The sequence below is a fragment of the Marmota marmota genome, unplaced genomic scaffold (genome assembly GCF_001458135.2).
Source record: "Marmota marmota marmota unplaced genomic scaffold, marMar, whole genome shotgun sequence".
NCBI classification, from domain to species: Eukaryota; Metazoa; Chordata; class Mammalia; order Rodentia; family Sciuridae; genus Marmota; species Marmota marmota.
This window is the reverse complement of record NW_026000102.1, coordinates 8,119,223-8,131,723: the sequence shown is the minus strand read 5'-3', so window position 1 is coordinate 8,131,723 and position 12,501 is coordinate 8,119,223. Positions and strand designations below refer to the sequence as shown.

The following is a 12,501-nucleotide window of genomic DNA, read 5'->3' as shown; positions in this document are numbered from 1 at the left end:
ACCGGGTCCGCGGCCGGCTGGCAGGCAGTAACTGCATGTCTCGGCTCGTCTGGCCACTGGGTTGGATCGTTTGGTGCTGGCGCTGGAGCTCAGCACGGCAGAGGCCAGTTCCAGGTCTCCAGGCATCAGGGTTACAGCCCGAGTCTCAAGGCGGGCGGCGGGGGACAGTGGGCGGCCAGACAGGTGAGCTCTTCACTGGCTGTGGCCTGATAGTTGGGGTTCGGTGCCTTTGCCCTAAATGAGGCCTGATGTCCTGTCAGAGGGGCTGTGTCTGTGTCTTGAGTGTGCTTGTGTGTGGGTGAGGGAGAAATCATTTTGCTTTTCCTTTGGGTTCAGAACTGATGGAGAAAAGCAGAAGTACCAGGTGGGCTCCTGATGGGGCCAGCAGACTTAAGGACAGACCAGCCCAAGTGCAGGAGCCCTGGCCCTTCTGGGAAGGTTCCTGGCTCCCCATTCCACTCTGACCTGTTGATCCACATGCAACAAGTATCGGTCACTCTCCTGCCAAGGTCAGCCTGGAAGTCAGTGGGATGACCTCTCAGGCTGCAGTATGCCTGAGGGTCTCCATCGAGGTCACCAAGAGTAGTAGTGGTGACATGCCACACTGTATGTCTTTTCCCCCAGAAGGTCTATTTATTTATTTATTTTTTTAATGGTACTGGGGATTGAACCCAAGGGCACTTAATCACTGAATCACATTCCCAGCCCTTTTATTTTTTTTTTATTTTGAGACAGGGTTTCACTAAGTTCCTGAGGCTGGCCTCCAACTTGTCATCTTCCTACCTCAGTCTCCTGAGCTGCTGGGATTGCAGGTGTGCTCCATGGCACCCAGCCCAGCAGGTGCCTTGGTGTATGCTGGGTCAGGTCTCCTTGCCTCTGTCCCAGGGCTTCACCCCATTTCCTAGGGGCTGGACTCCGCTGGCACCCAGGAGCCTGTGACGTACCAGTGTTTGCCAGCAATTGTGCCACACAGTTGAGTAGTGTTAGAGGCAAGCAGGGTTAAAGGGAGGGGGCAGTAGGAGGGCAGCCTCGTGTCCTGAATGTTCTCAGTTTCATGTAATGTTCTCCTGAATAAAGGACCCTGCATCTTTACTACACATGACTTAATATCTATGGCTGTATACAACTTTCCAATAAAATACTCACAGACAGTGGACAGCATCCTCCTGAGTTGTCCCAGTACTTTTGTCCTGTAAGGGACAGCCGTTGCTTGTAGAAAGGAGCTCTGATGGTCAGCAGCAGCCCTGAGGCCCACATGCTGAGTGTGTAAGACTGGCTGGCTGCCTGCTGCTTGGTTTGCTGTGTTCTGTGTCAGCAATGGCTGCTAGTTTCCCACAGGAAATCTTGGTGGCTGAGCACATTTGTGACCCAGGAAGTGGCAACTAAGTGCTTGGGATGCTGACTCAAGGCTGCTGTGTGCTGTGAGGTGAGTTCTGATTTTGTTGAAGCACAATTGCCAATTGAGGCTGCCTTCTCTGACTGCCCCATGGTGGACAGCTGAAGCACAGCCTTCCAGGTGTTGGGAGTCAGCCAGAGTATGGCTCTCGGTCCGGATGGATGGCAAAACCTAGGGTTGCTGGCAAAGGGAAGAAGTTGACAACTCTGTGGGCACTTTTCCCACTGAAATGGCTACATGCACTGCCCATCGCAGCGTCTAGCACCCTGCAGCATGAGTATTGGCTTTGTGTTCACAAGCAGGAATGGTTGGCAGCTGTTTCTGTGGGTCGACACTAAGGCCCCCGTACACCAAGGCTGTGATGGCTGCAGTTCTTGGACCCTGCTGTCAGGGTGGTGCTCCCTGGTGCCCCTCCACAGGCACTGGGTCGAGGCTTGTGCAGGGCTGTGGGCTGTTTCTGGGACACTTTGGCAGGTCTGTGTAGGGTATCTTTCATCTCTGTGGCAGCCTGGGCCCAGAGAGAGCCAGCGGAGGGTGGCAGTGGGAATCTAGCTTATGTGCTCAGGGCTCCCAGGTACTTCCAGGAAGGTGGGAGAAGTGCTCAGAGGATCCCTGCTCTCCAGGAAGGGCTGATGTGCTGCAGTCAGCGGGCTGTGGCAGGGTATTTCCTGGAGGCTGCAGAGTGATGAAGTGCCCTCTGGGCATCCCTGTCCAAGATTGTCTGTCACCAGGACAGGGCCCTCATTCCTGCCCTACATCAGGAATTCCTGTCTTGCAGGTGCCCTGGGAAGGGACTCACTTGAGGCCTGCAGTGTGGTCTGCCTGGGTGCATGGTGCTGCCCAGACGTCTAGGCCCCTTCCCAGACTTGCTGAGTTAGACAGCAGATCCACTCTCTGCTGTTCTTAGGCTGTGCCCAGTGCCACTGGGGGCCAGGTTCTCCCCAACCCAGCCCTGAGTGGTAGCTTGTTCATGGCCCAAGGAGGACGGTGATAGCAGGGAAGCCCAGGGATGAATCCTCTGTCAACAAGCTCCATTCTGAGGTAGACAGGCCACCTGCGAGGCCTCATGTCCCCTAGCTCTCTGTGAACAGTGGAGATGGGCAGGCTCCTCACTGGTGGTCAGGATCCCCATGCTGCCCTAAGAGTAGGGACTTCCCACATAGAGGGGAGGGAAAACCAAGAACCCCTGGGGTTCCCTTCCTTCAGGGTTATTACTGCTTCCCCATTCTTGACCTGTCTCTTCCCCACTCACTGCCCCGTGTACCTGGTGGGACCTTTTGAGATGAAGTAGTGTTTACCTTTTGGGTCACTGTAACCAAAATTCCTGACAAGAACAAGTTAGAGGAGGAAAAGTTTATTTGGGGCTCATGGTTTCAGAGGTTCTGTCCGTAGATGGCCCACTCCATTGCTCTGGGCTTGAGGTGAGAGAGCACATCATGGGGACAGGCCCGGGTGAGAGGGAGGAAGAGACACCACTGTGGTTCCACATTAACAGGAGTTTTGGGGGGACACTTTATATCAAAACCATAATAAGTAGTGAGCCCTGAGACAAGGCACAGGAGCTCAAAGGCAGGGGGACATGACCAGCAATGACATGCTGGGCCCAGGAACAAAAGTGACAGAGGCCAGGCAGGGGTGAGGGAAAGTTGTCAGGTCTCCCTGAGAGGGTCCTAGGGTGCCAAATCCCTGTGTTTCTGAGTCCCAGAAGCCCTGTCCCTTGTCTGTCCCTGTGGTAACTATGAGAGGGTGGCAAGGGGGCTTTATCAGAAGACCAGCTCAGGCAGAGGCCCTAACCAGGGCTGTGATGCCATGTAGCACGGAGGGTGCTGCCTCTGAAGACCTCTGGCATGGGCTGCTTCAGGGAAGGAGCCCTGGAGGCCACCATGACTGGTGCTTCTCTGTTCTCACCCCTTGGCACCCAGGGGGCAAGCAAGCGTACCAAGCCCTGTGTGCGCTCCTCCAGGTCCTCCCTTCTTGTCCAGGCAGTCCTGGGTGTCAGTGGGTGCTGGTTATTTAACTAAGCCCGTCCCACGTCCTGCCCGGCTGCGGTCCGTCTCTGGTGGGCTCATCTGAGTGATAGTCTTCCAGAATGTGGCGGTTTGCGGGCTAGGGATGAGGGGAGTTGTTTGGCTGTTCTAAAACTACCAGGTGTGGTGGCAGGCAGATGCTGTCACAGGCTCGACTACCTGGTGGCCTTCCTGCTAGGCAGTTGTCAGCTGAGGTGTGGTCCCAAGTTTCTCCAGACATTGCCAGACACCCTCCACTTTGATCTCCCTGCCTCTGTCCATTCTCCTGAGGGAGAGGTTGGGCACAGGCCTTGTTTGCATTCATGCTTGGGGCACCCCCCCTATGTCTTGTAAAAGGCCCAGCGACAAGTGGCCAGTGGGGCGATAGCTGGCAGGCAGACATGGCAGCTGGCCTGGGCAGGCAGGCTCAGGCTGGGAAGCTGGGTTCACAGAGGCCAGCAAGCTGCTTGGCTGCAGAATGACCACAACATCAACTCCCAGTACTTGGGTCTTTTCCTGCTCCAAGTCTTCTCTGTGCTGGGCCAGGTTCTCTGTCACAGGCCCCCTGCTGGTATAGCCTCCTGCTGGGCCTGTGGTTGCCTGTAACAGGGGTATGGGGTGTGGACTGTCTCCTGTTTGCCTCCCAGCTGTGATTAGGGTGACGGGTTCCTGGCAGGAGGGAGGGTGTGTGTGTATATCATGGAGGTCAGTGGGCTGGTGGGGGGGTCACCGTCTCTACTTCCCCTGCCTCTGCCATGCCTGCAAGGAGGGCCCTGTGCAGAGGAGACTGGGGAAGGGTGGGGATGCCTGCCCTGGCTGAGCCTGTGCTTTCCCAGGATCTCCGTGGACAGAAGCTGAACTCATTGCCAGGGCCCAGGGAGCAGAAGCCCAGCACAGATTGCCCCTAGCTGGTGACTCTGCAGATCAGGCAGTGGGGAGCCACTTGGTCCTGCTGGAGAAAGGTGTGACGTCCCTCCCAGATAGCTTTCATGGGGACTGGAGTGTTTCCAGCAAAAGGTCAAGGGAGCTGGGCCAGCTAGTGGAACTGGGCCCCAGGGCCAGGTGTAGCTGTGCTGCCTGATGACTTCCAGTGCTGGGATGTGGTGAGCACACAGTGTGTGGGTGAGGCAAGAGTGGCCTAGCTGGCTGGGCCCCTGGGACATTGGGTCTGCTAGTTGTCCCAGGAGCACAAGCTTCCTGGGTGCCGGAGTTTTACTTGCTGTCATGCAGTCAGTGATTGTGGAGGCCAGCAGGGGCTAGCCAGCCAGGGATATGGCCATGAGTGGGCATGGGGGCAGCCCTTGGAGGCCCTGCCTTTGTGGGCTTGCTGCCTGGGCAAGGGAGTTGAATGGCATTGTGTGGGGCATCCTGGTGGCCCTCAGGGCAGTGAGGAGCTGCTCTGGCTGTACTCGTGGTAGCAGAGATGTGGGTGGCACTGCTGTACAGGCTGCAGAGGTGGCTAGAAAGGCAGAGCTGATTGCCACACCTGACTAGCCTGGTGGCTGCCCACCAGACACCCCCCCCTCCTGGACTCGCAGGTGCCCAAGAGCGTGGGGCTGTCTGGGCCTGAGGCATCACTAGAGCCACTGGTGCTGTGCCTTCTGGCCTTGGGCCTCAGTGCCACACCTTGGCAGGGTCCCAAGATCCCAGAGAGGGGAGGTCCCAGACCAGTGCGGTGCTCTCAGGACGGCTCCTAGTTGGCCCTGGTTCAGGAGAGAGTGAGCTTTAATCCTCCTGTTTCTATGCCAGCCCTGGTGGTCCTGGGTGATGGGCAGCAGGGAGAACTGCCCAACGCTGAGTTGACCAGATGATTCACGTCCCTGAGGATCTGAAGCAGGTGCAGACCAAGAGCTGGACACAAGCTTTGGACTGGTGCTGGGATGGCCTGCGGGCTTCCCGCCTCTGCCTCTAGCTGCAGGCAGATCTGCAATGGGGGCCTCCTGTGCCCACCTGTGGCTTCCCAGGAGGCAGAGTGTTTCCAGGACTGGCTGGCCCAGCAGACTGAGTGTCAGGCTGGGGCAGGAGCAGGGACCTGAAGCAGGGCCCAGTTGGAGGGTGATGTGTTCATCTCTCCCCTTGTCACTCTCGGGCCTAGGCTGCCTCTGTTCTGTGGCTGGGCAAGGCCCTCAGGCCCCATCTGGAGCTGGAGGGACATTGGCTGATCGACAGCATCCCCTCCAGCTTCAGCTGCACCAGCCAGGGCAACCCCCAGCCTCGGTTGGAAGCTGAGCAGGAGTGCTGTCCCCTACTCTGGGGGGAGCTCCTTCGCAAGCCATGGGCCGGACATTTAAATGAGAGAGTACATGTGACTCCTTCGTGGTCCCTGTGTCCCTGTCCCCCCCACCCCCTTCACGTCCTGTCTTGTAGCTGCATTTGTATTAACAAGACTTCCTTCAAGATGAGCTCAATGCAGAATTCTCAGGCCGCAGGTCTGAAGGAGCGTCTGGGGCCAGCCTCGTGGTTGGCTTCCTGAGGCTGTGACTTGGCTTGTTGCTTTTGCAAACTTGCGATACGTGTAGTGCCTGTAATGGCCTCTCTCACACTAGGCTCTTGTCCTCCAAGCTGTTTGTGAACTTTGCATTGCTATCATTCATGGTGAGGTGGGTTCGTGCTCCCTTGGGGACTAAAACCTCGCTGGAGGTCCCAGTACTCCCTGAAGGACCCCGGCAGGTGCTTCTGTAAGTGTGCCACCTTAGACCAGGCCAGACTTCTCCAGAGTAGGTCCTAATAGGGCCATGTGCCCTCACTGTGCTGTCCCCGACTTGCGGGGGCCCAGGGCTGTGCCCTTCCTGTGAACGTCCTGGTGGTGCTGTGTGGGCTGGTGTCTGGTGAGCCTGCGTCCTGCCCAACTTGCTGCTTGTCTGACTTTCTCGTGGGGCTGTGGGGGTTCTTTCCCTGTTCTGGATGCAAGTCATGGGGGCCGTGCTCTGCGCAGCTCACCTCGGGCCCTGCTGCCTGTGCAATTGCCAGATGGGGTCCTGTTGAACAGCAGCCCTCCACTCAGTACCTGTCTAACTAGGCTACACAAAGAAATAGTCTGTTTTCTCCCAAAGGCTGAGTTGTTTTACCTTATCAATCAACTAGCTGGGGTGTGGCTCAGGCAGAAGCCGGCCTAGCATGAGCGAGGCCCTGGGTTCCATCCCCAGCACCTAGGAACCACCAGCAACCAGCCAAAATCCTAAATAAACCAACCGACTGAAACCAGGTTACTAGCATGTGCCGCACCCTGCTCAGTCTGATTGCTGTCCCTCTTCCAGGCCAGGTTCCCCGTCCACCTTGTCTCCTGGCCTCCCCTGGTGCTGACCTGTGTACCTGTGCTCCCACCTCCCCTGGACCCAGGCCATTTGTTCCTACTTCCTGCCCCTCTGCCTCCCCCTTTTGTGTTGGTGCTTCCTGCTCCTGGCCTGCCCTCTCTCCCAGGTGGCCCTTTAGACAGGTGTCTGTGGGTAGGCTGGGCCTGGCCTCCTGACATGGCCTGAGGGTGCTCTCTGCTTACAGGTCCTGAGCAGCCCCTTGCACCATGGACCCTGACCCCCAGGCAGGTGTGCAGGTGGGCATGCGAGTGGTGCGTGGCGTGGACTGGAAGTGGGGCCAGCAGGATGGCGGCGAGGGCGGCGTGGGCACCGTGGTGGAGCTCGGGCGCCATGGCAGCCCCTCCACCCCAGACCGCACAGTTGTCGTGCAGTGGGACCAGGGCACTCGTACCAACTACCGCGCCGGCTACCAGGGTGCCCACGACCTGCTGCTCTATGACAATGCGCAGATTGGTGCGTGGCAGCACGGGTGGTGGGAGGGCCAGTGTGCCCTGGTGGGTCACTGCCGCTGACCCTACCCTGCCCCCAGGCGTCCGCCACCCCAACATCATCTGCGACTGCTGTAAGAAGCATGGGCTGCGGGGCATGCGCTGGAAGTGCCGCATTTGCTTCGACTACGACCTCTGCACCCAGTGCTACATGCACAACAAGCACGACCTCACCCACGCCTTTGAGCGCTACGAGACAGCCCACTCACGCCCGTGAGTCCCCCCCGCCAGCCTCAGGGAAGCACAGGCCCTCCTCAGCCACTTGGAGGTGTGTGGATGGCTTCCCTGTGCTGGCACCCCTTGGTGCAGCTGCAGTCTGCGTCACTGAGTGCGGCCTGTGTGTGGCCATGCCAGCAGCAGTGGCATTGAAGCAGCGAGCATTCCCGTGGAGGTGCCAGGCCTGGCATCGTGGCCTCTGGCAGGGCAGCCCACTCTGGACCCAGCCCTGTGGCACAGCGTGGGTGCTGGCTGTCCAGAGTGCTGTGCTGTAGTCAGAGGGTCTGTGCTGAGGAGGGCGCTCTGCTGTGCTGGACCAGGCACCCAGAGGCACCACCCCTGTTCCCTGATGCCAGCTGTCTCCTGGAGCCTCCCCCTGTGTGTTCCAGGGCCCAGTGGCTGTGTGCTGCTGGCCAGGCCAGGCCCCACCCACTGGGAGGGCAGGCTTATCCAGACTACACAGGAGGCTGTGCCCTGAGGGTCAGCCTGAGTCCCCTCCCAGCCAAGGGCATCTGATAGCTCCCACAGAGCCTTCTCCCTGAGTGTGGAAGGCACTGCCCTTCTGGGAAGGGCATTCATGGGCAGGAACTGGGTGCCAGGACACCCATCTGGTAGATCCCACCTGGTGTGAGAAGGAGCCTGGGGGTGGAGGAGCTAGTCTGGGCAGGGCAGGGCAGGGGCCTGACCGTAATACCTCTCTCCTGCATGGCTCAGGACTCACTCTCTTGCAGTGTTACCCTGAGTCCCCGCCAGGGTCTCCTTAGGATCCCACTAAGGGGCATCTTCCAGGGTGCAAAGGTGGTGCGAGGCCCCGACTGGGAGTGGGGCTCACAGGATGGTGAGTGGTGGCCGGAGGGAGAGATGGGAGGTGAGGCAGTTGGCTATGGCTCAGCCTTGAGGCTCAGCTTTTGGGTGGGGACACTGTCTCCCCAGGAGGGGAAGGCAAGCCAGGTCGTGTGGTGGACATCCGTGGCTGGGATGTGGAGACAGGCCGGAGTGTGGCCAGTGTGACATGGGCAGATGGGACGACCAATGTGTACCGCGTGGGCCACAAGGGCAAGGTGGACCTCAAGTGTATAGGCGAGGCAGCTGGCGGCTTCTACTACAAGGAGCACCTCCCCAGGCTGGGTATGGGACTGGCCCCACGAACACTGGCTGCCCTCCTGCCCTGGTTGGGCAGGGGCTAGCCTGTGATGTCCTGGGTGGGGGTGCTGCCTGAGGCCTGGCCTGCCAACCCCCCCCCCCAGGCAAGCCAGCAGAGCTGCAACGCAGGGTGAGTGCCGACGGCCAGCCCTTCCAGCGTGGGGACAAGGTCAAGTGTCTGTTGGACATAGACGTCCTGAGGGACATGGAGGAAGGCCATGGCGGCTGGAACCCCAGGATGGCAGAGGTGAGCTGCCTCCCCACTGAGCCCTGTGTGCCCTCCCCTCCCAAGCCCTCTGGACCCCCAGCCATAGTCTCTGCGACCTGCCACAGTTTATCGGACAGACGGGCACCGTGCACCGCATCACCGACCGTGGGGACGTGCGTGTGCAGTTCAACCACGAGACCCGCTGGACGTTCCACCCCGGGGCTCTCACCAAGGTGCCTAGGGGCTAGGCTGAGCCTCATCCATTCACTTCTGTAACCCTTCCATGTACTTAGGCAGCCCTGGGAGTGGGCAGGCAGGATTATGGCCCTGGTGCCCCCATGAGTCCCCAGATCTGAAAGAAGGGGCAGCCTGGTGGGTGAAGGTGGGGCCGAGGAAAAGGGGATCCAGGCATGAAGAGACCCAGAGGAGGGCCAGGCACCCTGAGGCTGCAGCAGGCAGGCCAGGGTCTGTCTGTCCTGAGGATGGAAGAAAGGTGGACACCATAGTAGGCTGGAAGTGGGGTACTGGGCTTGGTTTCTAAGATGCTACCTGTGAGTGGGAGGTGGATGCTGGGCCCAGGTTGGTGGGCACTAGCAGCGTGGACAAGGTGGACACAGTGAGCTGCCTGGAAAGCAGGACTTGGGGGATGGAGGACAGAGGGAGCAGGTGTTGGGGCGGGCATTCACAGCATTCAGCTCTGAACTTGGAGAGCTTTGAGGGGGCACTGCAGAGCAGCGCAAGCCCCTGTGCTCCTCGCAGGGGAGGGGGAGGGGCGCCACCCTTGGCCCCGCCCCTACGTCCGGGGCCCCGCCCCACGCCGCTGCCAAGCTGCCGGCAGTCGGGTCAATGTACAGGCCGCGTGGGGCTTCACACCTCCCCAGAGCCGGCTTTTGTCTGATCTGGATGCCGCTGCCCAGCTGCTTCCCCAGCTGTCGCCCCCGATCCCCTGGGGCTGGGCCACCTGGGGCTGCTTTGGTCACCTGTGGTCCTTGTCCAACCAGACCCTTAGGTTGTGCTTGGCGCAGGAACTGGGGTCAGGTTCATGCCTGCCTGACCTGTGGAGCTTGTTGGGGGTACCCTCCCCGACCATGGGCGGCCACAAATGTGGCCGGGGGGAGTCCCTTACCTGCTTCTCTGTCACCCAGCACAACTCCTTCTGGGTGGGCGATGTGGTTCGTGTCATCGATGACCTGGACACTGTGAAGCGACTGCAGGCTGGGCATGGCGAGTGGACAGATGACATGGCCCCTGTGAGTCCCCTTGCCCGTGTTGTGACCTCCCCTGCTAAGACTTCCTGTGACCCTACATTTCTCCCTCAGGCCCTGGGCCGCATTGGGAAAGTGGTAAAGGTATTTGGAGATGGGAACCTGCGTGTGGCAGTCGGTGGGCAGCGGTGGACCTTCAGTCCTTCCTGCCTGGTGGCTTACCGACCAGAGGAGGACACCAATCTGGACGTGGCTGAGCGTGCCCGGGAGAACAAAAGTGTGCACCAGCCCTGGCAGCCTGGGGGAGGCAGGGTGGCCCTTGGCCATCACTTACCCAGTTTTGCCCCCAGGTTCACTGAGTGTGGCCCTGGACAAGCTGCGGGCTCAGAAGAGTGATCCAGAGCACCCAGGGAGGCTGGTGGTGGAGGCAGCGCTGGGCAATGTGGCCCGGGCTCTTGACCTGCTGCGGAGGCACCCAGAACAGGCAGGCCCCTTCCCTGACCTCCTCCCAGTGGCCAGCAGGAAGGCCAGAAGGTGGCAGGTCCTGAACTCACTTGCTCGCTCTCCTGACAGGTGGACACCAAGAACCAGGGCAGGACTGCCCTGCAGGTGGCTTCGTACCTGGGCCAGGTGGAGCTCGTGCGACTGCTGCTGCAGGCAAGGGCAGGCGTGGACCTGCTGGATGATGAGGGCCACACTGCACTGCACTATGCAGCCCTGGGGTGAGGCTGGGTAGGCTGCTGGGGTCCAGAGGGGCCGCGCCTGTGGGTCCAGCCAGCACAGTGCTCCCTCCTACTCCCTCTCCCACCAGGAACCAGCCTGAGGCTGCCCGGATGCTCCTGAGTGCAGGGTGTGGGGCAGATGCCCTCAATGGTGCCCGGAGCACAGCGCTGCACTTGGCTGTGCAGAGGGGCTTCCTGGAGGTGGTGAGGATCCTATGTGAGCGCGGCTGTGATGTCAACCTTCCTGTGAGTGTTGGTCCCCAGGTGCCCTTGACCCTAACCAACCCTGGATTAAGGAGGCAGCTTGACTCCAGGGACAGTCACCTCTCAGTGACCACTGGCCCCTACTGGCAGGATGCCCATGCCAATACGCCTCTGCACTCTGCCATCTCCGCGGGGGCCGGCGCCAATGGCATCGTGGAGGTCCTCACCGAGGTTCCGGGCATCAACGTTGCTGCTGCTGACAGCCAGGGCTTCACACTCTTGCACCATGCGTCCCTCAAGGGCCACGCGCTGTGAGTGTGGGGTGGGCACCAGTGGCTGCCAGGCTTTGCCCTGCCACCTGGCCACCCCGGGAACAGCCCAAGGCTGGGGATGATCTCCCTGCTCTCACAGAGCCGTCAGGAGGATTCTGGCACGGGCCCGGCAATTGGTGGACGCCAAGAAGGAGGATGGCTTTACCGCGCTGCATCTGGCTGCCCTCAACAACCACCGTGAGGTGGCTCAGATCCTCATCCAAGAAGTGCGTGCAGGGTCCCCCCCCACACACACACACACTGGAAGGCAGGGGCCCAAGGGGGTCTCTGGGCTGAGTTTGCCCCCCCACTCCCCAGGGCCGCTGTGATGTGAACGTGCGCAACCGGAAGCTCCAGTCCCCATTGCACCTGGCCGTGCAGCAGGCCCATGTGGGGCTGGTGCCCCTGCTGGTGGATGCTGGTTGCAGTGTTGACACCGAGGATGAGGAGGGGGACACGGCCCTGCATGTGGCGCTGCAGCGCCATCAGCTGCTCCCCCTGGTGGCTGACAGGGCTGGGGGGGACCCAGGGCCCTTGCAGCTGCTGTCCAGGGTGAGGAAGTGAGGAGTGGGTGCTGGAGAGGTGGGCCCACCTTCTATCTCTGGTGACGGGCCAGGGAGTCAGGCTCTGGGGAAGGGGGCAACTTGGGGTGGGGGCATGATTTAGAGAAGCCATTCTGTGCAACCCTTGTGGGGATTCTGCACTGCTGGCCATCATGGGGAGGGGATGGTGTGGTAGCCCGGGTGGCATCTTAGAACTTATTCTTTAGGTTGCCTAGCAAGGGCACCTCTCTTGCCTGCCCTCTACACTGTTCCTGGAGCTGACAGCTTCATGCAGGAAGGGGGTACCCTTGGCTTCCCCCCCCCCCGAGGATAGGGGTGCCCCTTGCACAGGCTGCTGGGGCTGCCTGGCGCCCCAGAGGCTTCCCTCAGGCCTGCGCCAGCGCCCATCCTCAACAACATCTGTCCTGCTGCCCAGCTACAGGCCTCAGGCCTCCCAGGCAGCTCGGAGCTGACGGTGGGTGCTGCGGTGGCATGCTTTCTGGCACTGGAGGGTGCTGATGTGACCTATTCCAACCATCGTGGCCGAAGCCCTCTGGACCTGGCCACAGAGAGCCGTGTGCTCAAAGCTCTGCAGGGCTGCGCCCAGCGCTTCCGGTAGGCCGCACCACCAGGGGGGAGCCCTCCACAGCCAGGGGCCTTTTCAAGCCCCCTCCTCCAACTGCAGGGAGCGACAGGCAGGCGGCGGCGGGAGCTCGGTCCCGGGCCCCAGGCACGTGCTCAGCACT

The 12,501-nt window shown here is 60.5% G+C and overlaps 1 protein-coding gene and 1 long non-coding RNA gene across 2 annotated transcripts in view; both read left to right on the top strand.

Moving 5' to 3' along the window:
• Window positions 1–6: 6 nt before the first annotated feature.
• Window positions 7–1,161, top strand: LOC125610806. Its single transcript, XR_007340859.1, has 2 exons — window positions 7–183; window positions 736–1,161. It is a non-coding gene; the product is annotated as an uncharacterized LOC125610806 (long non-coding RNA).
• Window positions 1,162–6,898: 5,737 nt separating this feature from the next.
• Window positions 6,899–12,501, top strand: part of LOC107155453 (MIB E3 ubiquitin protein ligase 2) — a 9,659-nt gene continuing 4,056 nt past the window's right edge. The window contains exons 1-16 of the mRNA XM_015501338.2: window positions 6,899–7,169; window positions 7,246–7,417; window positions 8,152–8,258; window positions 8,354–8,548; window positions 8,668–8,810; window positions 8,897–9,004; window positions 9,917–10,021; window positions 10,091–10,253; window positions 10,327–10,460; window positions 10,550–10,698; window positions 10,788–10,944; window positions 11,053–11,213; window positions 11,314–11,440; window positions 11,532–11,765; window positions 12,192–12,370; window positions 12,441–12,496. Of these exons, the coding sequence (XP_015356824.2) occupies window positions 6,923–7,169; window positions 7,246–7,417; window positions 8,152–8,258; window positions 8,354–8,548; window positions 8,668–8,810; window positions 8,897–9,004; window positions 9,917–10,021; window positions 10,091–10,253; window positions 10,327–10,460; window positions 10,550–10,698; window positions 10,788–10,944; window positions 11,053–11,213; window positions 11,314–11,440; window positions 11,532–11,765; window positions 12,192–12,370; window positions 12,441–12,496 (2,437 nt within the window). The 5' untranslated portion in view covers window positions 6,899–6,922. The remainder of the gene's footprint in view (window positions 7,170–7,245; window positions 7,418–8,151; window positions 8,259–8,353; window positions 8,549–8,667; window positions 8,811–8,896; window positions 9,005–9,916; window positions 10,022–10,090; window positions 10,254–10,326; window positions 10,461–10,549; window positions 10,699–10,787; window positions 10,945–11,052; window positions 11,214–11,313; window positions 11,441–11,531; window positions 11,766–12,191; window positions 12,371–12,440; window positions 12,497–12,501) is intronic.